General features: G+C 45.2%; 1 protein-coding gene across 4 annotated transcripts in view; it reads right to left on the bottom strand.

Annotated features, from left to right (window-relative positions):
• Nucleotides 1-27,237, bottom strand: part of HDAC6 (histone deacetylase 6) — a 126,387-nt gene that overhangs the window by 91,880 nt on the left and 7,270 nt on the right. For all 4 annotated transcript variants that reach the window (XM_040324559.1, XM_040324562.1, XM_040324561.1 and 1 more), the window contains exons 2-8: nucleotides 24,141-24,243; nucleotides 20,817-20,939; nucleotides 19,372-19,457; nucleotides 5,786-5,870; nucleotides 1,565-1,605; nucleotides 1,372-1,468; nucleotides 356-453 (exon numbers count right to left, since the gene is read on the bottom strand). In XM_040324559.1, the coding sequence (XP_040180493.1) occupies nucleotides 356-453; nucleotides 1,372-1,468; nucleotides 1,565-1,605; nucleotides 5,786-5,870; nucleotides 19,372-19,457; nucleotides 20,817-20,939; nucleotides 24,141-24,206 (596 nt within the window). In that variant the 5' untranslated portion in view covers nucleotides 24,207-24,243. The remainder of the gene's footprint in view (nucleotides 1-355; nucleotides 454-1,371; nucleotides 1,469-1,564; nucleotides 1,606-5,785; nucleotides 5,871-19,371; nucleotides 19,458-20,816; nucleotides 20,940-24,140; nucleotides 24,244-27,237) is intronic.

Below are 27,237 nucleotides of genomic sequence, written 5' to 3'. Positions count from 1 at the left end.
TGCAGGAACTACTTTGAAGTCGCACAGATATGAACGGTACTCATAGGAAAACATGTGGTGCAACTTGTCATGCGACTTTGGGATCCAAAGTGTGAATGGGGCCTTAAGCTTTGGCAATAAACCCTGGAAGCCAATTGGTTTCTGGTTTCAGAAGTGAGACTGATTTTGCGCTCTCCGGCTTTAGTAAATAAACTCCTTGTGTTATTAGGACAGGAAATCAAACACATGTGTAGCAGTTCTTTTCCCACTGCAATCAAGGCTAACAGAACCGTTTTGGCTGAAGGTAGGTTTTGAATAGGGTACAAATCTCAGATATTACGACAAATATTATATAGTTTAAACCAATGGCCCTCACCTGACCACTGCTAACCCATTGCGCATTTTCCCCTTCACAACTTTATCGACTAAATGCAAGACAGAGCCGACAGCCAGACAGGAGGTAGCGAATGAAGCCTGTAGAAAAAGGAAACATTTTATGTGACTAAAGTCAAAACCTTATTGTTTTCAATAAATCTCAACATCGTTTTCTATTACATGTTAAAAAAAAATCCTGCTAAGATATACATATCAGTATTAATATGTAAACACTTTGCTTTCCAACCCCTAAATTTGAGGCGACACAGTGGCTTAAAGTGGAATTTTAGTCAAAACTAATGCTAAACCTACTCTTTGCCATGTTCTAAGCCTAATCTATCTAGCCTTGTAGAAAAAAAAAAAACAACCCTTTGATTGCCCCTGATATTACCCCCTTCCCTGTCAGTGTCATTAGTACAGTTACAGTGCATTTTTTTAGCACTGATCGTTGTATTAATGTCACTGGTCCCCAAAAAGTGTCAGATTTGTCCTCTGCAATGTTGTAGTCCCTCTAAAATCCGCTGATCACCCATTACTATTAAAAACAATAAAAAAAAGTCCATAAATATATCTCATAGTTTGTAAACGCTATAACTTTTGCGCAAACCAGTCAATATACGCTTATTGGGATTTTTTTGTAGCAGAATACATAATGGCCTAAATTGATGAAGAAATTCGATTTTTTTTAATTTTTTATTGGATATGTTTTATAGCAGACAGTAAAAAAGATTGTTTTCCTTTTTAAATTGTTGGTCTTTTTTTGTTTATATCGCAAAAAAATTAAAACCGCAGAGGTGATCAAATACCACCAAAAGTAAGCTCTATTTGCATGTGCGGTCCTGAGCTGGCGACAAGGCAGCCTTTGCAGAGCATATCAGAGCAGCCCAGGGGGAAAACGCATCCTTGTCCCCTGGCCCAGTCCGCCCCTGCCCCTGATGTAGATAGATATATATACACACTATAGATAGATAGATAGATAGATAGATAGATAGATTTTCTTAGGCAGACTTTACTTACAGGGTGCAGGAAAACAGAGTCATAGCGATCTGAAAGCTCTTTGAGTTTTTCCTCGGTCATTTCCTGAGTGGACTTCATTAACTCTACAAAGTCTGAACTAAATAGAACAAAGAGAAAACACAAACCAATTACAATCTCTATTGTTACAACGGGTAGCAGGAAGACAATTGTGTCCATCTCAGAGGCCTCATACCTGTGAACAAGCAGGAGATCTGCATCCGATGCTTCTCTAGCCTGTTGTAAAACATAATCATGTCATCAGCACAACCACATTCACCCTTTCACTGCCAACAAGTCAGGTAAGTAGCAATTATGGTTCCTTTTATTTTAAGTGAGCCTATAATCAAAGTTTACCATTACTTTGCCCATGAAGGGTCATTTAACTTCCCCTCTCCCTTAAACCCCTTTCACACTGGGGCGCTTTTCAGGCTCCCCTGCAGTCTCAGCGTGAAAGCCAGAGGGCTTTCACACTGATGCGATGCGCTGGCAAGATGTTAAAAAAGCTCCTGCCAGCAGCATCCTCCACCAGTGCTCCTCCACCGCTCCTGCCCATTGAAATCAACGGGCAGCGCGGCCCAACCGCCGGCAAAGTGCCACTACAGCGGCGCTTTCCGGGTGGGTTTAAGCCTTTTTCGACTGCTAGGGGGGGTTAAAAGCGTCCCACTAGTGGCTAAAAACCTCTGCAAAAATGGCGGTAAAAATAGCGGCGCTTTACCGCCGCCGCCGCCCCCGCCCCAGTGTGAAAAGGGCCTAACAGCACATGCCTTTTCCATGATACTTCATTCAACCATCAGGAGTAAGGATGAGCTCTGACGTGTTCGCATAGAACACGTGCAGAGCCTGCCAGGAAGTCTGCACGGCGCTGCGCTAATAACAGCCAGGGAGACATTTCACGATCCCTGCAGCCGAGCATCGGGACAATGTCTACCTGGCTGTGTTTAGCACAGCGCCGTGCACACTTCGTGGCGGGCTCTGCGCATGTTCTATGCAAACACGCCGCAGCTCATCCTTAATCAGGAGTGAGGAAAAAAAGAAAGCTGATGCTGACATTATATTTATGGACTGGTAATCTGCAATTTTTTATGTTTTGGTTTTGGGGTTTAGAAACGATTGTCACTTTAGGAAGAAAAAAAAGAAAGGGTGCTTCTAGGTATAAACTGTAGGCTTGGCCGACATATTCTTACTGACCAATGAGTCAGCCCAATATAGTGATGGGGCCATTAGGAATGTAGAGGGCAGAGAAGCTTTGTCACTATATAAAAAGTGTTGTAGCTTTTCCTAGCATGAATGGCCTGGCATTAGCAGAGTAAGACCCCATACACACCATACCATTTTCTGCAGATTTGTGTCTTCAGATTTACCAAAACCATATAATATGAAGTCAAACGCTAAAGGCCCGTACACACGATCCAATTTTATGGCCATACTTGTCTGATGGACGTGTTGTGTCGGATAATCCGACCGCGTGTATGCTCCATCAGACAATTGTTGGCTGAATTAACGACAACAAATGTTGGCTGTTCATGCTCACCAACTGTCTGGCAATAAATCTGTTACGTTTATCCGATCGTGTGTACACAAGTCCGTCCAACTAAAATCCAAAGTACAAACACGTCTGCTTGGAACCAATGCTAAACATCAGACAACAATTGCAGAAGTTGCCCAAAGGGTGGCAGTAAAGAGCTGAAAAAACACGTGGTTTGGTGAATGTTGGCTGAAAATGTTGGGCCGTGTGTGTATGCAGAACAAGTTCATGACCAACGCCCTTCGGACCAAAATCCACGGAAAAGTCAGATGGAAGTCCGATCGTGTGTACGAGGCTTAAGAGTTTCAATTTGTATGCAATCAGAGAGGCCTTTGCACTACATGGTTTTGGTAAATCTGAAGACAAAAATCTGCAGAAAATCTAAGTGTGTATGGGGCCTTAAAGTAATTCTGCGGATATACACGGACATCCCTAGGGGCCACCACGTTTTACTTGTCAGAAGCTGTTTTTACTTGTTCCTTGTTCTGAGGACAGCATAGTCTACATCTGTGCTAGTAAAGTCACTACTCACTCTAAAACCTCATACACACGATAGGATTTTCCGCAGACAAAGCGTAGGACGTTTGTCCGAAGGGCGTTTGCCATGAACTTGTCTTACATACAAACGGCAAAGAATTGTCGGCCAACAAACATGAAACTACGTGATTTTACAGCTCTTTAGCGCCACTCTTTGGGTAACTTCTGCTAATGTGGGGGGTGTATAATAATAAGGGGGCGCTAATAGTAGGTGATAAATTCCAAATTCTAGCTTGAAACAATATATTAACTATAAGGTCAACAATACAATAGTGATTTAAAGTGCAAGTGCTTTTATAATAACAACCTCAAAAAATTGGTGCAAACAGGTCCAAAAAATGCAGCAATGATCACTAAATGATAAGCATTGGTAAGTCCATGCATCAAATGGTTGACTTGAGAGTAGACACCATCACCATGGAACAGATATCAAACTGGCGACACCCGGTGAGAGGTAGAGGTAAGTGCCTACTTACCAGACCACCATGACCCTTCGTTTGAAAAAAGGATCAGGTGGAGCTTTAGTGAAGTTGGTGGCCTAAGGTCTGTACTGGTACCTGGATGGGACTGGCCAGGAATGGACTCATTTGTCATATGACGTCCTGTCATTTAAAGCCGCTACTGGGAACACAATGCGGGAACACAATGCGCGATGGCCGCTGGGCACCCACGATTGCCCAGTAACTGAGCAGGACCGTGGAGCTCTGTGTGTAAACACAGAGCTCCACGTCCTGTCAGGGAGAGGAGACCGATGCTGTGTCACTTGTACATAGGGACACAGATCGGTCACCTTCCCCAGTCACCCCCCTCCCCCTACAGTTAGAACACTGATTAGGCTACACATTTAACCCCTTCCTCGCCCCCTAGTGGTTAACCCCTTCCCTGCCAGTCACATTTATACAGTAATCAGTGCATATTTATAGCACTGTTCACTGTATAAATGTGAATGGTCCCAAAAATGTGTCAAAAGTTTCTGATGTGTCCATTATAATGTCGCAGTCCCGAAAAAAATCCCAGATCGCTGCCATTCCTAGTAAAAAAAATCAATAAAAAAAAAATCATAATTATGTCCCCTATTTTGTTGGCAATATAACTTTTGCGCAAACCAGTCACTATACGGTTATTGCGTTTTTTGTTTTTTTTTACCAAAAATATGTAGAAGAATACGTATCGGCCTAAACTGAGATAATTTTTTTATTTTTTTTAATGGGATTTTTATTATAGAAAAAAGTAAAAAATATTGTGTTTTTTTCAAAATGTACGCTCTTTTTTTTTGTTTATAGCACCAAAAAATATAAACCGCACAGGCGATCAAATACCACCAAAAGAAAGCTCTATTTGTGGGGAAAAAAGGACGTCAATTTTGTTGGGGAGCCACGTCGCACGTCTGTTAAAGCGACGCAGTGCCAGAAGCTAAAATCTCGTCTGGGCAGGAAGTGGGTGCATGTGCACAGTAGGCAAGTGGTTAAAGGGGTTGTAAAGGTTTGTTTTTTATTTTCTAAATTGGTTCCTTTAAGCTAGTGCATTGTTGGTTTACTTACCTTTTCCTTAGATTTCCCTTTTTAGGCCAGGTTCACACCTATGCGAATTGTGTGCGGCTTAAACCGCATCTAATTCGCAGGACATTTCAAAATACATTGTTTTCAATGAGGCTGGTTCACATATGTGCGATGCATCCGCACTGCGTATTGCCTCCAAACCGTGTGCAGTTTTTATGTCTTGCGGTGCGGCTCAGGTGCGAATTCAGTCCCATTATCTTCTATGGGTACGCAGCTGAATTCGCAGATGTGTTCATTTCTCTTCAGTATTTGTCTCATTCAGTTAAATACACTTCTCCCCTCCCCCTCCCCTCTCCCAGGTCTCCAAATTCGCACCTGATCTGCAGCTAAAACGCAGTTGATCTGCAGAACACCTTATAGAGAAATTCGCAAAGACAACGGAGCTCCAAAACGCAACGCACTAGTGTGATTCAGGCCTAAATGTTTTTTTTCTTTGTCTGAATTTCTCATTTCCTGTTTCTCCTCAGTAAACTTGCCCCCATCATCCGAGTCGTTCTGCCTGGGGGTTAGTCAGCCAGAACAGCTTACTGAGGAGGAACAGGAAGTGAGAAATTCAGACAAACAAAAAAAAAAACATTTAGAAGGGAAATCGAAGGAAAAGGTAAGTGAACCAACAATGCACTAGCTTAAAGGAACCTATTTAGAAAATAAAAAACGAACCTTTACAACCCCTTTAAGCCATTTCCATAACTCATTTTAAAACGGTATACAGCTTTTCAATTATATGAGAATCCTTCACTTTTATCAGCATTAATCTCCTTAGCCAGCAATTCACAAGTCTTGCAACACTTACAGGTACTTTAACACAGCGATCCACCAGACCATACTGCTCCAGCTTCTCTTTAATTGCCAAGATTCGTGCCGGACACTCTGGGAATCTGAACAGAAACAAAGCAATGTCAGCTCTGAAGAGGCACTTGTATCTGACAATGGTTGCAGTGAGCTACCAGATGGGAACAATCACCTTCACTGATATAATAAAAATACCCACGTGCTGCTATGAGAAGAAATTGTAAAAAGGAACAGCTGCAACTATTCAATAGTGATCTGACACTAAATATGTGAAATAACATAGGAATAATAGTGTGCTAATCCTAAATATATAAAAGATAAGTATACTGTGCAAATCAAATCAGTGCAGCAATCATACCGTATTTGCCGGCGTATAGGACGACCCCCTAATTTTCCAGCTAAAATGCTGGTTTTGGGATACACTCACTGTATAAGACGACCCCTCACTGTGCCATTATACATGCCTCACTGTGCCAGTATGCCTGCCTCACTGTGCCAGTATGCCTGCCTCACTGTGCCATTATGCCAGCCTCACTGTGCCAGTATGCCTGCCTCACTGTGCCAGTATGCCTGCCTCACTGTGCCAGTATGCCTGCCTCACTGTGCCAGTATGCCTGCCTCACTGTGCCATTATACATGCCTCACTGTGCCAGTATGCCTGCCTCACTGTGCCAGTATGCCTGCCTCACTGTGCCATTATACATGCCTCACTATGCCAGTATGCCTGCCTCACTGTGCCAGTATGCCTGCCTCACTGTGCCATTATACATGCCTCACTGTGCCAGTATGCCTGCCTCACTGTGCCAGTATGCCTGCCTCACTGTGCCATTATACATGCCTCACTATGCCAGTATGCCTGCCTCACTGTGCCAGTATGCCTGCCTCGATGATCTTCCTACCTTCTCCTGTTTGCAGAGTTTCTCGGGCTGCAGGCGTCCATTATTCAAAAGCCGCGCCTCCTCCTCAGGCTGTTCCGTGATAGGCGGAACAATAATTATCCCAGCAGAGCCTGTGTTCAGTGTTCCGCCTATCACGGATGTCCTCTCGTCCGAGGCCGAGGATAAGAAGGCATCCGTGATAGGCGGAACACTGAACAAAGGCTCTGCTGGGAAAATTAGTGTTCCGCCTATCACAGAACAGTCTGAGGAGGTGGCGCGGCTTTTGAATAATGGATGGCCGCCTTCTGACAGACAGGTACCCGGCGTATAAGACGACCCCCGACTTTTGGGGCATGATTTTAGATGCAAAAAGTCGTCTTATACGCCAGAAAATACGGTAAATATATATATAAAGTATAAACATTAAAGTAATAAGTCCACATGCAATCCAATGTATATATGCAGATTCGTCTGTGATAAAAACGTGTAATCAATCCTTTGCAAAATCCGTGCCACACATTAATAAAAACAGGTGATAAAGAAGATAGTTGTCACCGCCACCTTTAGGTGCAATTCTTGTGTTCCATCAGATGTGGTGACCTGTCAGAATTGGTAACAGAAGTGAAGTTTTGACGCCGCCATCTTGCTACACCTCACACTCTAATATAGTAAAGATACACTGAGAAGGGGGCAAGCGGACATCTTGTTACACCCACCGGAGTTTTGCATTTTACACTTTTTTTAACAGTAGACTGAGTTTATATAGTGAAATACAGTACTTACAACTCCGTCTGACTGTGCATGTTGAATTTTAAAAGCGGCGGCAAGCCTGCTAATCTCACATGCTTGCTAATCGGACAGAAGTTCGCTGCTTTTAAAATTCAACATGTAAACATTTACACGGAGTTGTAAGTACTGTATTTCACTATATCAACTCAGTTTACTGTTAAAAGAAAGTGTAAAATGCAAAACTCCGATGGGTGTAAAGCCTCATACACACGATCGGACTTCAAACAAACCTTTCCGTGGATTTTTGTTTGAAGGGAGTTGGCCGGGCACACCCATAGCATACACACGGCAGGACTTTTCTGCAAACTTTCCCAACATCACATGGTTTTTCTGCTCTATACCGCCACCCTTTGGTCAACTTCTGCTATTGTTGGTTGATTTTAACATTGGTTCTGGGCATGCATGTTTGTACTTCGGACAAAAGTCAGATGGATTTCTGTACACACGATAGGACTTTGCACCGTAGGACTTTTGTTGCTGAAAAAGTTTGTCCGATGAAAACCGAAAAAGTTTGCCCGATGAAAACCGAAAAAGTTTGTCTGATGAAAACCGAAAAAGTTTGTCCGATGAAAACCGAAAAAGTTTGTCCGATTGAGCGTACACACACACACACGGTAAGATTTTTTTTGAAAACCTGGGAATTTTAAAGTTTGTTGTCAAAAAATTCTACCGTGTGTATGGGGCTTAACAAGATGTCCGCTTGCCCCCTTCTCGGTGTACCTTTACTGTTGAGGAGTGAGGGGTGTAGCAAGATGGCGGCGACGGAACGTCACATTCATCACTACCAATTCTGACGGGTCGCCTAATCTGACGGAACACCTGTTCACCTCAATGAAAGCCCCCCTCGGGTCAAATCACGCTCTAGTATTTAAAATACATAAATTCACTCGCATTTTGTAAATCTTGTAAAAAGACTGGTATAACATTGCTCACTGTGAGGAGAAGAACTGTCGTGAGCAATTTTATACAAGGCTTTTTACAAGATGTACACAATGTGAGTGAATTTATGTATTTGAAATAAAACAAGGATTGGTTTTACAATATTGTACGATGATGATCTTTCGTCTACTTTGAGCAATAAACTCGGAGTACGCTCTATATCTAAATCTGAAACCCAGTGGATCTTTAATATGAAAAGTTTTGTCCCTTTTGGGTTAAATGTGGAGTGGGACATCAATTGTTTTCTCAGTAACGCATAGTTTCTCTCCATTTTTTAAAAAAAGGGATTTTTATTAACAGCTTACCTGTAAAATCCTTTTCTTGTAGTACATCACGGGACACAGAGCAGCATAGCCATTACATATGGGTTATATAGTGTACCTTCAGGTGATGGACACTGGCACTCTCCGACAGGAAGTTCCCTCCCTATATAACCCCCACCCATAGTGGGAGTACCTCAGTTTTGTAGCAAGCAATATGCATCCCAAAATTCCCCATAAGAGGGGTGGGAGCTCTGTGTCCCGTGATGTACTACAAGAAAAGGATTTTACAGGTAAGCTGTTAATAAAAATCCCTTTTTCTTTATCGTACATCACGGGACACAGAGCAGCATAGCCATAACATATGGGATGTCCCCAAGCAATGCTCCATGAGGGGAGGGAGACAACCAGAAAAAAACAAACAAGAGGTGCCACCGGACAAGAGGAGATTAAACTGCGGCCCGCAGTACCGCCTGCCCAAAGGCTGAATCAGCGTTCCTCCTAACGTCTATTTGATAAAATTTTGCAAATGTGTGGACAGATGACCAGGTTGCTGCCCTGCAGACCTGAGCCATAGGGACCTGGTGATACGCTGCCCAAGAGGCACTTATAGCTCTAGTGGAATGAGCCTTAACCGATAAGGGTGGACTCTTCCCCTTCAGGCCATAGGCCTGAATAATCGTCTGCCTAATCCACTTAGCAATAGTGGCCTTAGACGCTGCCTGGCCCTTCTTGGGCCCTTCCGGCAGAATGAATAAGACGTCCGTCTTACGAATCTGGGCTGTAGCTTCCAAGTAAATCTTTACAGCTCTAACTACATCCAAGGAATGTAGTAACCTCTCTTCCTTAGAAGAAGGCTTTGGAAAAAATGATGGAAGAATCACATCTTGATTAAGGTGAAAATTTGATACCACCTTAGGCAGGAAGGACGGAAGCGGCCGCAAAACGACCCTGTCCTTATGCAATAATAAATAAGGTGCCTTACATGACAAGGCTGCCAACTCCGACACCCTTCTGGCGGATGCCATGGCCACCAGAAACACTAGTTTCCTAGTCAAAAGGACCAAAGGAATCACGGACAAGGGCTCAAAGGGCTGCCTTTGCAAGGCCGATAGAACCAAATTTAGATCCCAAGGATACAGGGGAGCTTTAATCGGGGGATTCACCCGAATAACACCTTGTAAAAAGGATTTCATTAAGGAATGGGCAGCCAACGATCTCTGGAAGAAGACCGACAAGGCAGACACCTGCCCCTTGATTGTGCCGACCGCCAAACCTTTTTCCACTCCCAACTGTAAAAACTCCAGGATTCTCCCAATAGTATATTTGCGGGGATCCCATTTCCTGGTTTCACACCAGGTAATATAGGCCTTCCACACCCTATAGTATATTAACCTGGAAACTGGTTTTCTTGCGTTTATAAGGGTAGAAACGACCTGCCCTGAAAGGCCTCTGTTTCTGAGAATCAGGGACTCAGCCGCCAGGCCGTTAAATTTAGGGCCTGTAAGGCAGGGTGGTAGAATGGCCCTTGTGAGAGGAGGTCCGGACGTAGAGGGAGGACCCAAGGCTCCTCTACGGTCATCCTTTTTATCAAGGAGTACCAAGGTCTTCGGGGCCACGCTGGGGCCACTAGAATCGCTGGCTTGCGTTCCCTTTGAATTCTGTGAAGAAGACGGGGTAGCATCCGTATTGGAGGGAAGGCATAGATTAGCGCAAACTGATGCCAAGGACACACCAAGGCATCTGTCCCGCAGGCCAATGGATCCCTCGTTCGAGAGACAAAGTTTGCTACTTTGGCATTGAATCTGGACGCCATAATGTCCACCTCCGGAGTACCCCACTTCCGGCAAATGACCTGGAACACTTCGGGATGGAGGGACCACTCCCCTGGGGACATCTGTTGGCGGCTGAGGAAGTCCGCTTGCCAATTGTCCACCCCGGGGATAAAGATAGCTGAGATGCAGGGGACATGGGCTTCTGCCCATGAAAAGATCCGATCTACCTCCCTTTGGGCTGCCTGACTCCTGGTGCCACCCTGGTGGTTTATATAAGCTACGGCAGTGGCATTGTCGGATTGTACCCTTACTGGGGAGCCCTGCAGAACCTCCGTCCAGCCCAAAAGAGCCAACCGAGCTGCTCGGATCTCTAAGACATTTATGGGTAGGGCTGATTCTGCCCTTGACCATTTCCCCTGTAGGGTTAAATCGTCTAGGACTGCACCCCAACCTGATAGGCTGGCGTCCGTGGTTACTATCCTCCATGAGGGGGGATTGAACGATCTTCCCTTCAGAAGATTTTTTGTGACTAGCCACCAACACAGGCTCTGCCTTACCGCATAGGGAAGGGAAATGGGAAGATCCAAGGCCTGGAGTCTTTTGTCCCAGGCCGTGAGAATTGCTCTCTGTAGCCTCCGAGAATGGATCTGGGCATAGGGCACTGCCTCGAAGGTGGCCACTAGCTTTCCCAACAGGCGCATGCAGAGGCGTATAGATGGCCTTGTGCTGCTTAGGACTATGTGGATTAACTCCCTTATCGAGTCCACTCTGGACTGGGGCAGGAAGATCCGTTGTTGTCTTGTATCTAAAATCAGACCTAGATACTCCAACCTTCTTGTGGGCTGTAAAGCCGATTTGTCCCAGTTTAGAACCCAACCCAGGGACTCTAGGCAGTTTACTGCTAGCAACACTGCCCGATTTAGACCGGCCGCTGAGTGGTCGACTACCAGAAGATCGTCTAGGTAGGCCATGATCAGAATGCCCTGTTCCCTTAGGATGGCTAATACGGGGGCCAGGATCTTCGTAAAAACCCGAGGGGCCGTGGCTAGTCCGAACGGAAGAGCCACGAACTGATAATGCCGATAGTTTAGGGCAAAACGCAGATACCTGTAATGGCCTGGGAAAATCGGAACGTGCAGGTATGCGTCCTTTATATCGATGGAGGCCAAGAACTCCTTTCCTTGGAGGGCGGCCACCACCGAACGAATGGACTCCATTCGAAAAGACCGGACTCTTAAAAAGCGGTTTAATAACTTTAGGTCCAGAATAGGCCTGACGTCGCCGTTTGGCTTCGGGACAACGAAGAGGTTTGAGTAAAACCCTTGTCCTTGCTCCCCTGCTGGTACTTCCATAATCACTCCTTGAGATAGGAGTCGCTCTAGGGCGGACAGAAGCGATGCCTGTCTCTGAGGGTCGCCTGGAAGTCTTGACATTTGAAAGTGAGGAGGGGGGAACTCCCGAAACTCCAGCTTGTACCCCTGAGTTACTGAGGACAGAACCCATTGGTCGGTAACTTGGGCCCCCCACAACTCCGAGAACAACCGGAGTCTTCCCCCCACTCGAGAGAGTGGGGGCGCCCCTTCACAAGGCTGCCTTAGGGGCAGCCTTAACCGGCTTACGGTTCCACGGTCTCTTGTTCCCTGCAGCTTGCCCCTGGGGCCTGTTTGCAGCTGCGCGTCCAGGAGGCCGTCGATACTGCCTAGAGAATGAGGGCCCTGGAACTGGAGAGGTTGGGCGCTTAAAAGAGGGACCTCGGAACCTTTTCTTAACCGGTAAAAGGGTGCTCTTACCACTAGAGATCTTTTGAATATATTTGTCAAGATCTTCTCCAAACAATCTCTCTCCTTGAAAGGAGAATCCTGTAAGGAGTTTTTTGCAGGGGGTTTCTGCAGACCAGTTCTTTAACCAAAGTAATCTTCTCATGTGGACCAAATACAGGGATAGGCGGGACGCCTGTTGGCTTGAATCCTTGATAGCGTCTACCGCGAAACATAAGGCTCTAGGTAGATCGGCTAAGTCCTGAGCCTGTTGAGCCGGGAGGTCCTTTAGGGCCTGCTTGGCCTGGTCTTTTAAAGCCTGGCAGACGCCAATGGCAGCTACAGCTGGCTGGACCACTGCCCCCGCTGTGGAAAAGGATGCCTTTAGTAAGGTCTCAAGCCTTTTATCCACAGGATCTTTGAACATGTGAATATTGTCCACTGGACATGTTAAAGCTTTATTGACACATGATATGGCTGCGTCAACAGTGGGGACAGCCCATTTTTTTTTAAAACTCCTCCTCTAAAGGGTACATAACTGCGAACCTTTTAGGAGGCAAAAAAATCCTGTCTGGCTTAACCCAGTCCTGAAATATCAGGTCCTTTAACAAAGGATGGACCGGGAACACCAGGTTGGCTTGGGGCGCTTTTAGGGAGCCCAATGAGGACACAGCGGAGGCCAGAGGCTGAGGCAAAGGCATTTTAAAAGCTGACCGCACCATATCCGTTAAGGACTGAACCCACAATTTTTCTGCGTGAGAAGCTGAAAAAGGTTCTTCTATAGTAGAATCTTCAGAACCCAAATGGTCCAGATGATCCTCAGCCTGGTCTCCTGTATCTTCCAATTCCTCAGTGGAAAGGACATCTTCCTCAGGAGATTCAAACCTGGGAGACGGGGACCTAGCCCGCTTCTTCCCGGATAAAGAGGCCGTAATAAGAGCGGCCATCCTCTTTTCAAATCCACCCAAGGTGGAGGCTAACATCTCTTCCGTGACATAGGAAGGAGTTGGTTGAATAGGGCCCGCCATAGCACCTAGCAACCCCGATGGCTCACCCAGGGCAGCAACCTCCGGATCCTCCGGGGAAGTAGGGGCAGGTGGATTCTGGGAAATATCCTCCGAGCCCGATGGGGAACCCTTCGGCTTTTTAACACCTTTAGCATTTTTAGCGTTCCCTGCACCCTTAGGAGCCATAATAACAAATCTGAGATACTCCGCTAATATACAACTAACTGTAATAGCTGGAGAAAAACACACATTTAAATAAATGAGGAAAAAAATTTAGGCTAGGGTAATGTTAGACAGAACTAAACTTCCCAAAACCTAACAAGAGATAGCAATATTGAGCCCCAAGGGCTTAATCATATCCTAATATTGCTTCCCTTAATGCTGGGCTAAGAGAGTACCAAATACTAAGTACTCTGACTGCTACTTAGTACACCGGCTTTTCAGAGAAAATATGAGCTTAAACAGCTCTTTAGCAAGGTGTGTACAAAAAAACGGCCACTAGGTGTCACTGTGTCAGCATAACATAGGCAAACCTATCCTGCTCAGCTCAGCATCGCTGCTCCGTGTCCCTTCACAGCCTTCAGCAAACTGACAGGCTAAATAGAGTTTTTCCCTCTGATGTACAGAGGGGAGGGAACTCCCTGGGCGTCCCCCGCCCCTCCACGCAGCGTCGGCGCCTATAACAGTGCGCGCGCACGCGCGCGCGCGCACGCTCCCGACGCCGCTTTCAGGAAGCAGGAAGCAGAATCCATGTGGGGAGAGGAGCCCGGGAGCTGCTGGAGACACACAGACATCAGGAAGTAAGTAATTTAAACCTGACATGCTCCCTTTTACATTTCATGGAGCAAAACACCTTGTAGCAGCAGCAGCAGTCTATTAGCCCAGCCAGAGGAACAGTATACCTGGGTGTTTGAGCCATCCAGTCATGCAGACTTTGTGGTTTCTCTTTTAGCCCATGCACAGAGGCATAAAAAAGGCTTTTCCCCAGAGTCCCCTGTGGGGAGCCCACTGACAAACCAAGTTCCGTAGGCCCCCCGCTTACCTTTCCACGCTGCAGGGTATTGCTCATGCAAGAGGCCCAATCTTCCCCCTTCACCGTGGGTATGGTCATAGACCTTCAGGGACCGGGGTCCAAGTCAGGAACACCACACACCTGGACCTATACAGCACTACTGGCAGCAGGTATTCATAGGTTAAAAAACCCAGTCCTGGAACCCAGAGTCCAGCCCTCCAAGGAGAGGCATTATAGGCAAAACCCCATCCACGAATTGGGGCCCGGGTACCGTCCACTTTGGCTATGAAGCACCTTGGACGGATCCGGTCGGCTGGCCCTGGTCCCAAGGACAAACTGCAGGCACAACCTTCAACGTGCACCAACACCTAAGACACTGGCGAAAAAACTGAGGTACTCCCACTATGGGTGGGGGTTATATAGGGAGGGAACTTCCTGTCGGAGAGTGCCAGTGTCCATCACCTGAAGGTACACTATATAACCCATATGTAATGGCTATGCTGCTCTGTGTCCCGTGATGTACGATAAAGAAATATTGAGTGATATTATTTTTTTAAATAATATTTTCCTAATAACATTTTAAAACATATTTTCTAATAATAAATTTTATTTTGGTTTTATATTATCATAAAGGTTGTATATTGTCATAACTTGTATAGATTGCACATGCATATATTTATTTATTCATGTAATTATATATTTATTCATTTATTTATATGATCTGTATAATATATCGTTTCCTATTTGCTGTATCTCCGTGTGATATAAGACTCTTCTCCTATTTCTCCACAAGATGGCAGTCACTCGCATTTTGTTTTCCATCAGTCTCATGTGTTTACATGAGCATTCTCCAGTGTGTACTAAGTTGTTTCGTTTGCCCTTAGTGTTTTCCCATAGTTAAGATGGCGATTTGACACTATTTAAAGCCTTTGCGATGACGTGCGCGTCATCTGGTCCATCCCCGACGACGTCTTACGACGAAACGGACGTAGGAGTGACCAATGCGCAGCTCATCATCGCCTGTACGGAAGAGAGCCACACACACGGAGAACAGCTGTTAGGATTCGATTGACCGCACACGCTGTGTTTATTCTACTGAATTGTAAGTGCAATACTTTACATTAAAGACCTTTTACTCGCAGTACTTCACCATGGAGCATCTTTGTTCTTCCCTTTTTTTTCCCTAATCATATGAGCGTTCATTTCTCATTCATTGGAGTTTGAAGCTGCCGATTTGATTCTCCCCTCCTTTTCACCTGCTGGATATTAGTCTGCTTGAGAGGACTATAAATTTCTCTGGGCTCAACTGACCGCTGTAACAAACGGTCAGTGGATCTGGTAAGCAGATTGGATTTTTACCACACTGGTGTTTTCTTTTGGTGGAAGATTATCAACTTCGTTTTTTCACTATTGGACACTTTATGGACTGTTATATATATTTTTATTATCACTTTCATTTTTATCACTTCATTATATTGAATATTCATTTTTTTGGTATTCATCTTTTCATTTTGTTCACACATTTTTGAAATTTCACATATTAATTAGCGCTGTACCTTCTTTTTGTAAATAAACTCGGAGGATTGGTGTTCCAAAGTGTATTGGGAGGAATTGTCAGGATCTCTGATTAAACAGCTGGTGTTTCGCTTCCTATGTGGCGGATCTCCTGGTTAATACTAAAGCGTGATTTGACCCAAGGGGGGCTTTCATTGAGGTGAGCAGACATTGCACCTAAAAAGGTGGCGGTGACAACTATCTTCTTTATCACCTGTGTTTATTAATGTGTGGCACGGATTTTGCAAAGGATTGATTACACGTTTTCATCACAGAAGAATCTGCATATATACGTTGGATTGCATGTGGACTAATTACATTAATGTTTATACTTATATATATATATATATATATATATTTATTATTGCTGCACTGATTTAAAGCAGAGGTTCACACAAAAAGTGAACCTCCGCTTTTTGAATCCCTTTCCCCCTCCGGTGACACATTTGGCACCTTTCAGGGGGGTGCAGATACCTGTCTGAGACAGGTATTTGCACCACTTCCGGGTCTGATCCCCGCGGGGAATCCAGCCTGTGACATCACTCCCCCCGCTGTCTTCTGGGAAACACTGTTCCCAGGAGAGAGCGGGGACCAGTGACGGCGCGCCATGATCCCCGCGCATGCGCAGTAGGAAATCGGGCAGTGAAGCCTGGAATTCACATCTGAACTGCACCGCAGTGCTCAGAAAAAGGCACAGGACTATTTTTAAATTTGCAGCGAATTCGCACTGCTGCTGCACCGCATATACAGTTGCAATAAAAAGTATGTGAACCCTTTTGGAATGATATGGATTTCTACACAAATTGGCCATCAAATGTGATCTAATCTTCATCTAAGCCACAACAATAGACAATCACAGTCTGCTTAAACTAATAACACACAAAGAATTAAATGCTACCATGTTTTTATTGAACACACCATGTAAACATTCACAGTGCAGGTGGAAAAAGTATTTGAACCACTAGACTAATGACATTTCCAAGAGCTAATTGGAGTGAGGTGTCACCCAACTGGAGTCAAACCAATGAGATGAGATTGGAGGTGTTGGTTACAGCTGCCCTGCCCTATAAAAAACACACACCAGTTCTGGGTTTGCTTTTCACAAGGAGCATTGCCTGATGTGAATGATGCCTCGCACAAAAGAGCTCTCAGAAGACCTACGATTAAGAATTGTTGACTTGCATAAAGCTGGAAAGGGTTATTAAAGTATCTCCAAAAGCCTTGCTGTTCATCAGTCCACAGTAAGACAAATTCTCTATAAATGGAGAAGGTTCAGCACTGCTGCTACTCTCCCTAGGAGTGGCCGTCCTGTAAATATGACTGCAAGAGCACAGCACAGACTGCTCAATGAGGTGAAGAAGAATCCTAGAGTGTCAGCTAAAGACTTACAAAAGTCTCTGGCATATGCTAACATCCCTGTTAGCGAATATATGATACGTAAAACACTAAACAAGAATGGATTTCATGGGAGGAAACCACAGAGGAAGCCACTGCTGTCCAAAAAACACATTGCTGCACCTTTACAGTTTGCACAAGAGCACCTGGATGTTCCACAGCAGTACTGGAAAAATATTCTGTGGAAAGATGAAACCAAAGTTGAGTTGTTTGGAAGAAACACACAACACTATGTGTGGAAAAAAAGAGGCACAGCACACTAACATCAAAACCTCATCCCAACTGTGAAGTATGGTGGTGGGGGCATCATGGTTTGGGGCTGCTTTGCTGCGTCAGGGCCAGGACGGATTGCTATCATCGAAGGAAAAATTAATTCCTAAGTTTATCAAGACATTTTGCAGGAGAACTTAAGGCCATCTGTCCACCAGCTGAAGCTCAACAGAAGATGGGTGTTGCAACAGGACAACGACCCAAAGCATAGAAGTAAATCAACAACAGAATGGCTTAACTACTAGCCGACCAGCCACCGTCATTATACGGTGGCAGGTCGGCTCTTCTGGGCGAGAGCCCGTAGCTATACGTCCGCTCCTCGAGCGGCCACTAGGGGCGCGTGCGCGCAGCCGGAGGCGCGCGCGCGCGCCCCCGACTCCCGTGCGTGTGCCCGGCGGGCTCGATCGCCGCCGGGCACCCGCGATTGCTCGTTACAGAGCGGGGACCGGGAGCTGTGTGTGTAAACACACAGCTCTCAGTCCTGTCAGCGGGGGAAATGCTGATCTTCTGTTCATACAATGTATGAACAGAGGATCAGTGTTTCCCCCCCCACAGTAAGAACACACAGGGACATACTTAACCACTTCCCCGCCCCCTCGTGTTAACCCCTTCACTGCCAGTGGCATTTTTATAGTAATCCAATGCATTTTTATAGCACTGATCGCTATAAAAATGCCAATGGTCCCAAAAATGTGTCAAAAGTGTCCGAAGTGTCCGCCATAATGTCGCAGTACCGGAAAAAAAATCCCTGATTGCCGCCATTACTAGTAAAAAAATATATTAATAAAAATGCCATAAAAATACCCCCTATTTTGTAAACGCTATAACTTTTGCGCAAACCAATCAATAAACGCTTATTGTGATTTTTTTTTACGAAAAATAGGTAGAAGAATACGTATCGGCCTAAACTGAGGGAAAAAAATGTTTTTTTATATATTTTTGGGGGATATTTATTACAGCAAAAAGTAAAAAATATTTTTTTTTTTTCAAAATTGTCGCTCTATTTTTGTTTATAGCGCAAAAAATAAAAACCGCAGAGGTGATAAAATACCACCAAAAGAAAGCTCTATTTGTGAGAAAAAAAGGACGCCAATTTTGTTTGGGAGCCACGTCGCACGACCGCGCAATTGTCAGTTAAAGCGGCGCAGTCCCGAATCGCAAAAAGTGCTCTGGTCTTTGACCAGCAATATGGTCCGGGGGTTAAGTGGTTAAACAGAAGAAAATACGCCTTCTGGAGTGGCCCAGTCAAAATCCTGACCTCACCCCAAAAATATTGCTGAACTGAAACAGCTCTGTAAAGAGGAATGGTCAAGAATTACTCCTGACCGTTGTGCATGTCTGATCTGCAACTACAGGAAACGTTTGGTTGAAGTTATTGCTGCCAAAGGAGCTTTAACCAGTTATTAAATCCAAGGGTTCACATACTTTTTCCACCTGCACTGTGAATGTTTACATGTTGTGTTCAATAAAAACATGGTAACATTTAATTGTTTGTGTGTTATTAGTTTAAGCAGACTGTGATTGTCATTTGTTGTGACTTAGATTTCATGACCAATTTGTGCAGAAATCCATATCTTTCCAAAGGGGTTCACATACTTTTTCTTGCAACTGTATAAGAAAAGGCTGACGGTTCACAAGTCATGCGAATCGGATGCAGTCCAAAACGCATCCAATGCACAAATATGTAAAAGGAGCCTAAAAATGTTTTGAAAGGTGCCAATAATAAACAATTCACTTAATTTGTAGCCATCATGATTTTCCATTATACACCATTATTTTTAACAACTACCAATGAGTGCTGCTGATACCATTCGCCTTGCTGAAAATAACCTATTATATGCGCTGTAGATTAGTGAATTTAGCCTTATGCCTTAAACAAGATATAACTTTCCCCAAAAAATCTGAGAAAACAAAGAAACTTGGCAGTAAGAGAACACTTCTATCCAATTACTTGTCATCCCAAAGACAGTATGGCAGAGTCATTCGGTCATCGTATACAAGGCCAGTCCCTACTGCAGGTGAATCTCTGTCCAGGTGCTACAAGAAAAAGAAAAAAAATACATAAAAATTTACTAATTTAAAGAGTTTTGACACTTTGCACACTAAAACAAGTCAAATGCCGCGTACACACGATCGGGCTTTTCCCCGGCCAAATCACATCGGAATTCCATCAGAAAAAAATTCTAACATGTTCTATATCTAAATCCTGATGGAATTCATCAGAATTTCCAATGAAAAAACTCAGATGGGGCTACACACAATCCGAAAATCAGATCCTGGGAAAAGGCCGCGGACTAGGCCGAAGCCGTGGCCTCGCCTAAAAAATCCTGCCCGCTGCTCGCTGCGATCCTTTTCCCAGGATCGCGGCGAGCTGCAGAATTTTTATTTTTTTCCCCCAACTCCAGAAAAAGCTTTTTTTTGTTGTAATAGAGTGGATAACAGTCAAACCCTAATGCTGCGTACACACGATCATTTTTCGGGTTTTAAAAAACGATTTTTTTTAAAAATGTCATTTAAAACGATTGTGTGTGGGCTTCAGAGCATTTTTCGGGTTCTGAAAAACGTCCAATTTTTTTTCGAACATGCTCTATTTTTTCACGACGTTTTAAGCGATGTCGTTTTTTGGGTTGTAAAGAATGATCATGTGTGGGCTTTAACGACATGAAAAACCTGCGCATGCTCAGAAGCAAGTTATGAGACGGGAGCGCTCGTTCTGGTAAAACTACCGTTCGTAATGGAGTAAGCACATTCATCAAGCTGTAGAAGACAGAAAAGCACGAATCGTCAAAATCAGCTAAAGCAGCCCAAAGGGTGGCGCCATCCGCATGGAACTTCCCCTTTATAGTGCCGTTGTAGGTCACCGCGCTTTGCTAGAGCATTTTTTTTCACGATCGTGTGTAGGCAAGGCCGTTTTAATTATGAAGTTGAAAAAAACTTCGTTTTTTCTAGAGCCTGAAAAACTTCGTTTTTTACAACCCGAAAAATGATCATGTGTACGCGGCATAAGACCTCATGCACGCTGGATGCTTTTGGACGTTTTTACAGCAGATGTTTTTCGCTTCAGACGTTTTTTTCTACAGTCAATAAACTCTCCAGCATGTTATCCTGTGTGTGTGTCCATCCACACACAGGCTTTTATCAAATTGTTTTGGCTGGGATGTTTTTGGGCTGGAAAAAAAACTCAAAACTAGCGAGTTCTGAGAGAAATTGTTCAGCTTTCTCTTTTTTCCTCATTTTTTGAGCAAACACAACTAGTGTATATAAGCCCTTCCATTCCAGTCCCCTCTTTTTTTAGCATCTTGCCATGTATGTCCAGTTGCCCGACAAGATACAGAAAGTACTGCTATCCCCTTAAATAGATAAAATCGATTTCCTAGTGTCATTTAGTCTTCTTACCAGCCCATCTAGTTGGTCACAAAAGTCCCTTTCCGGTGTCTTTCGCATACGTTGGCCTCTCTTCTTCACTTCCTGCAGCGTTGGAGGACATTGAGGGGAGGTGCTTTTCTTCCCAGGCTTTTTCTATAATGTAGACATTGGGAACATCCAGTTTTTTATCATAAGACAGCAACAGCTATAAATAAGCACTAAAGTTTGGTGTGAAACGCGTCAGTTTTTACCCCGTCTGCTGTGGCATGCTTTTTGTGTGTTTTTTTTATTTTAAAATAAAAGCAATTTATTTTTGGAGTGGGGCTGTCCAGAACATTTTTCCTTCATTTTGCATCATAGGGATCGACCGATATCGGGTTTTTTTGGTGCTGATACGATACCAATATTTAAAAAAAAATGTTTTTGTTTTTTATCACTGTTATTGCTGTTACAAGGAATGTAAACATCCCTTGTGACAGTAATAGGTAGTGACAGGTACTCTTTATGGAGAGATTGGGGGTCTATAAGACCCCAAAACCCTCCTCTGCACTTCAAAGTATTCAAAATGTCAAGATTGGCGTTTCTGAATACTTTATTTTTTAAACCTGGTGCCTTTAAGATGCTAGTAATCCGGGAAGTGATGTCATGATATTGCCTCCAGACTACTAGATCTGAGACCCGAACAAAGCATCGGCTTTGTTCAGGTCTTCGGCCAGCCGGCGGATGTGCACGGCTGGTTGCTCGGGCCTCCTGGTGAGACGGGAGAGCCCGGGCAAGTGGCGGAAGGCGGTGGAGTGGGGGCATACCCTCCCGCTGCTTGTAATAACAACCGAGTGGCTGCTAAAACGCTGTAAAAACGCTTCAGTGTAAAAGGGGTCTAAGTGTAGTTTACTTCATTAGCCCCTCCAACCCCTGATCTGGAATACGTTCTTTCTGGATATGTACATTCAGGCGATATCGGTCTACAGATTAAAGGAAACTGGTCAGAAAAAGGAAATGAATACATGCATACAGTGCTGACACTTAGAGGTATCTATACATCTGTTCAGCTCTTTTCAAGTATCACCAATGACCAAAAAGGAGGGAGGACTAGAACACCATTAGGCATATGCACAGTTATTGTAAAAAGACAGAATAACAGAATGCTTCTAAATCCTAGTTACCAATGCATACAAAAGACCACACAATAAAGAGGAAGTAAACTTCCATCTATAGGTATTTACACTACCTATAGGTAAGCCTTATTATAGGCTTACCTATAGGTAGTGTAAATATCTCCAAAACATGTACCATTTAGGAGATATTTATTGTACATGCAGCCAGTGAAATCACTGGCGAATGCGCTCTGAATGTCCGTGTTGTTTCTTCAGAGCCCTGAGCCTTGACCAGCTGCTCTGGTGCGCGTGTGTGGGAGCGACGTCATCATCGCTCCGGCCAGTCACAGAGCTAGAGTCCACGAACCTGGAAGCAAGATGGGTGAAGATGGAAGTTGTCTCCAGCGATTACATTGCATCACTGAAAGGCTTCATTTTAGGGTAAGTTTTACATATTGTGCTAGTATGCGGTGCATACTAGCACATTATGCCTTTGCCTTGCAGGTTAGGAAAAAACAAACTTGCAGCTGTATACAACTGCTTTAAGGTTAGGTTCTCATCTATGCAGATTGCGGTTGATGCGTCTTTCCGGTGCATTTAGCATTTTTGACAGGTTTTTGATGCGTTCTCTTGCACACAGAAGGCTTTTTATCTCAATGCATTAAAATAAAAAAACTTCTGCCTTTACAACTACTTTAAAGGGGTTGTAAACGTAAATGTTTTTTCACCTTAATGCATCCTATGCATTAAGGTGAAAAAACATCCGACAAACATACAACAATACCGCCACCCCCGAGCCCCCGTTTTTACTTACCTGAGCCCTCGAAAGTCCCGCGCTCGCCCCTGTCATCCTCCTTGTTTCTGAGCCTGGCCGTTGATTGGCTACACTGGATGGATTGAAAGCAGAGCAGCCATAGGCTCGCATCCAATGACGCGGCTCACATCCAATGATGCGGTGTGCCGGGGGCGGGGCCGAGTGATACAGTGAGCGGAAATAGCCGCCGGCTGTATCACGGGAGTGCGCCCGCAGGAACTCAACACCATGCGAGCCCGCTCGCATGAAGGTGTTGAGTTCTTGCGAGGAGGAGCCGAGACAGCCGCCAAGGGACCCCAGAAGACCAGGTTCGGGGACACTGTGCAAAAACGAGCTGCACAGTGGAGGTAAGTGTAACATGTTTGTTATTTAAAAAATTCTATTTTTTTTTTACTTTACAACACCTTTAAGCAGAAACAATTTTATCGAACAAAAAAATTGCTCATTTGCAAAATACGTAACAGAGCCAGATAATATAGAAAGGAAATGCTCAGAAATAGAGGTTGCAATGATTCATATATAAAAAATTGCTACCTTATCCAGGAAAAAATACTGTACTTATTGGGGTAGATTCAGAAAGGGCGTCCTAACTTTGCGGCGGCGTATCTTATCGTGTTTACACTACGCCGCGGTAAGTTAGCGAGGCAAGTACATGATTCACAAAGTACTAGCCTGCTAAGTTACGGTGGCGTAACGTAAATCGGGCGGGCGTAATGGCACCTAATTCAAATTTAGCTGAGGGGGCGTGTTTTATGTTAATGGAACTTGACCTGACGTGATTGACGTATTTTACGAACGCCGCATGCGCCGTCCGCCTACATATCCCAGTGTGCATTGCGGCAAAGTACGCCGCGCGGTCCTATTGATTTGGACGTGGACGTAAATGACGTAAAACCCTATTCACGGACGACTTACGCAAACGACGTAAAATTTTAAAATTTCGTCGCGGGAACGGCGGCCATACTTAACATTACTATTCCAGCTATTTGATGGAATAACTTTAGGCCTGATAATGCGTTACGTAAACGGTGTATCTGTACTGCATCGGCCGGGCATACGTTCGTGAATAGGCGTATCTAGTGATTTACATATTCTACGCCGACCGCAATGGAAGCGCCACCTAGCGGTCAGCCTAAAAATTACACCCTAAGATAGGACGGCGCAAGCCAACGTATCTTAGATAGGTTTAAGTGTATCTCTGTTTGAGAATACACTTAAACTTAGGTCGGCGCAGATTCCGAGTTAGGTCGGCGTATCTACTGATACGCCGGCCTAACTCTTAGTGAATCTACCCCATATTCTAGTACAAGCCAAAAAAGAAAAAAGTCCCACCAAGCTCTGGAAAAAGCCTGCTGTCAGTGCATCATGCTGAGCCTTGTAGTTCCTCAACATATAAAGTGCTGTAAAGTCAAAGTAGATAAGTGAGCACACTAAAGTTGGACTTACCGTGGTAGTGATGGCAGGGGACTTGCCTTGAACCCCTGGGGACTTTCGCTCCTGGGGTGACGCCATTTTCTTTAAGGTGATCAATCAGGTCTTCATTCAAGATCTGTATATTTGATTAAATCTGAATAAATATTTACTATATTCCAAATTCTACTGTAATGTTAGACAGTTTCCACCTACACCCACAGACTGAGACAACGAGAAAGACTTGTTATGTAAGTGGCAAAACAGCCTGATCACTTGATTAACAAAGTCTAGCCCCAGTGCATGCTGGGAATAGTCCCTATGGTCAATGAAGCATAAAGTCCAGCATGATTTTCTACTGTGTTCACTAGAGCGTATCACACGGTGCACATGGCTGCCTATGATATTCCACCCTCCTTTCTGATACCGGGAACATGTGTAATCTCCCTGGGTCTGATGCAGGACAGATCTGTACCCCTCTAGTCCCTGTGGCAGGGTCTCTGAACTTTCCTGAGGTCCTCTAGTCCAGGGGTCTCCAAACTTTCTTAGCAAAGGGCCAGTTCACTGTCCTTCAGACTTTAGGGGGGCCGGACTGTGCCCAGTGGGGGAAAACAATGCCCCATCTTTGGTATTAGGGGGAGAAACAGTTGGCATCGGTGGGAGGAATAGTGCCCCATTGTTGGTGACAGTGGGAGGATCTAGGCCCTATTGTTGATGACAGTGGGAGGTTTTATGGCCCCATTGTTGGTGACAGTGGGAGGTTTTATGGCCCCATTGTTGGTGACAGTGGGAGTTTTTTATGGCCCCATTGTTGGTGACAGTGGGAGGATTTATGGGTCCATTGTTGGTGACAGTGGGAGGATTTATCCCCATTGTTGGTGACAGTAGAAAGAGCCTCAAGGGTCGGATACAGGCAAGCAAAGGGCCGCAGTTTGGAGACCCCTGCTCTAGTCCATGTGGCAGTGTCTCTGATCTTTTCTGGGTCCTCTAGTCCATGTGGCAGTGTCTCTGATCTTTTCTGGGTCCTCTAGTCCATGTGGCAGGGTCTCTGATCTTTTCTGGGTTCCTCTAGTCCCTGTGGTAGGGTCTCCGATCTTTTCTTGGGTCCTCTAGTCCATGTGGCAGTGTCTCTGATCTTTTCTGGGTCCTCTAGTCCATGTGGCAGGGTCTCTGATCTTTTCTGGGTCCTCTAGTCCATGTGGCAGTATCTCTGATCTTTTCTGGGTCCTCTAGTCCATGTGGCAGGGTCACTGATCTTTTATGGGGTCCTCTAGTCCATGTGGCAGGGTCCCTGATCTTTTCTGGGGTCCTCTAGTCCCTGTGGCAGGGTCTCTGATCTTTTCTGGGTCCTCTAGTCCATGTGGCAGGGTCACTGATCTTTTATGGGGTCCTCTAGTCCATGTGGCAGGGTCCCTGATCTTTTCTGGGGTCCTCTAGTCCCTGTGGCAGGGTCTCTGATCTTTTATGGGGTCCTCTAGTCCATGTGGCAGGGTCACTGATCTTTTCTGGGTTCCTCTAGTCCATGTGGCAGGGTCCCTGATCTTTTCTGGGGTCCTCTAGTCCCTGTGGCAGGGTCACTGATCTTTTCTGGGTTCCTCTAGTCCATGTGGTAGGGTCTCTGATCTTTTCTGGGGTCCTCTAGTCCCTGTGGCAGTATCTCTGATCTTTTATGGGGTTCTCTAGTCCATGTGGCAGGGTCACTGATCTTTTATGGGTCCTCTAGTCCATGTGGCAGGGTCACTGATCTTTTATGGGGTCCTCTAGTCCCTGTGGCAGGGTCTCTGATCTTTTATGGGGTTCTCTAGTCCATGTGGCAGGGTCTCTGATCTTTTCTGGGTTCCTCTAGTCCATGTGGCAGGGTCACTGATCTTTTATGGGGTCCTCTAGTCCCTGTGGCAGGGTCACTGATCTTTTATGGGGTCCTCTAGTCCCTGTGGCAGGGTCTCTGATCTTTTATGGGGTTCTCTAGTCCATGTGGCAGGGTCTCTGATCTTTTCTGGGTTCCTCTAGTCCATGTGGCAGGGTCTCTGATCTTTTCTGGGTCCTCTAGTCCATGTGGCAGGGTCACTGATCTTTTATGGGGTCCTCTAGTCCATGTGGCAGGGTCACTGATCTTTTATGGGTCCTCTAGTCCATGTGGCAGGGTCACTGATCTTTTATGGGGTCCTCTAGTCCCTGTGGCAGGGTCTCTGATCTTTTATGGGGTTCTCTAGTCCATGTGGCAGGGTCTCTGATCTTTTCTGGGTTCCTCTAGTCCATGTGGCAGGGTCTCTGATCTTTTCTGGGTCCTCTAGTCCATGTGGCAGGGTCACTGATCTTTTATGGGGTCCTCTAGTCCATGTGGCAGGGTCTCTGATCTTTTCTGGGTCCTCTAGTCCATGTGGCAGGGTCACTGATCTTTTATGGGGTCCTCTAGTCCCTGTGGCAGGGTCTCTGATCTTTTATGGGGTTCTCTAGTCCATGTGGCAGGGTCTCTGATCTTTTCTGGGTTCCTCTAGTCCATGTGGCAGGGTCTCTGATCTTTTCTGGGTCCTCTAGTCCATGTGGCAGGGTCACTGATCTTTTATGGGGTCCTCTAGTCCCTGTGGCAGTATCTCTGATCTTTTCTGGGTCCTCTAGTCCCTGTGGCAGGGTCTCTGATCTTTTCTGGGTCCTCTAGTCCCTGTGGCAGGGTCTCTGATCTTTTCTGGGGTCCTCTAGTCCCTGTGGCAGTATCTCTGATCTTTTCTGGGTCCTCTAGTCCCTGTGGCAGGGTCTCTGATCTTTTCTGGGTCCTCTAGTCCCTGTGGCAGGGTCTCTGATCTTTTCTGGGTCCTCTAGTCCCTGTGGCAGTATCTCTGATCTTTTCTGGGTCCTCTAGTCCCTGTGGCAGGGTCTCTGATCTTTTCTGGGTCCTCTAGTCCCTGTGGCAGTATCTCTGATCTTTTCTGGGTCCTCTAGTCCCTGTGGCAGGGTCTCTGATCTTTTCTGGGGTCCTCTAGTCCCTGTGGCAGTATCTCTGATCTTTTCTGGGTCCTCTAGTCCCTGTGGCAGGGTCTCTGATCTTTTCTGGGTCCTCTAGTCCCTGTGGCAGTATCTCTGATCTTTTCTGGGGTTCCTCTAGTCCCTGTGGCAGTGTCTCTGATCTTTTCTG

Source organism: Rana temporaria, chromosome 9 (genome assembly GCF_905171775.1).
Source record: "Rana temporaria chromosome 9, aRanTem1.1, whole genome shotgun sequence".
Classification (NCBI taxonomy): Eukaryota; Metazoa; Chordata; class Amphibia; order Anura; family Ranidae; genus Rana; species Rana temporaria.
Note: the sequence above shows the minus strand (reverse complement) of the source record. Positions and strands in the feature narration are given on the sequence as shown.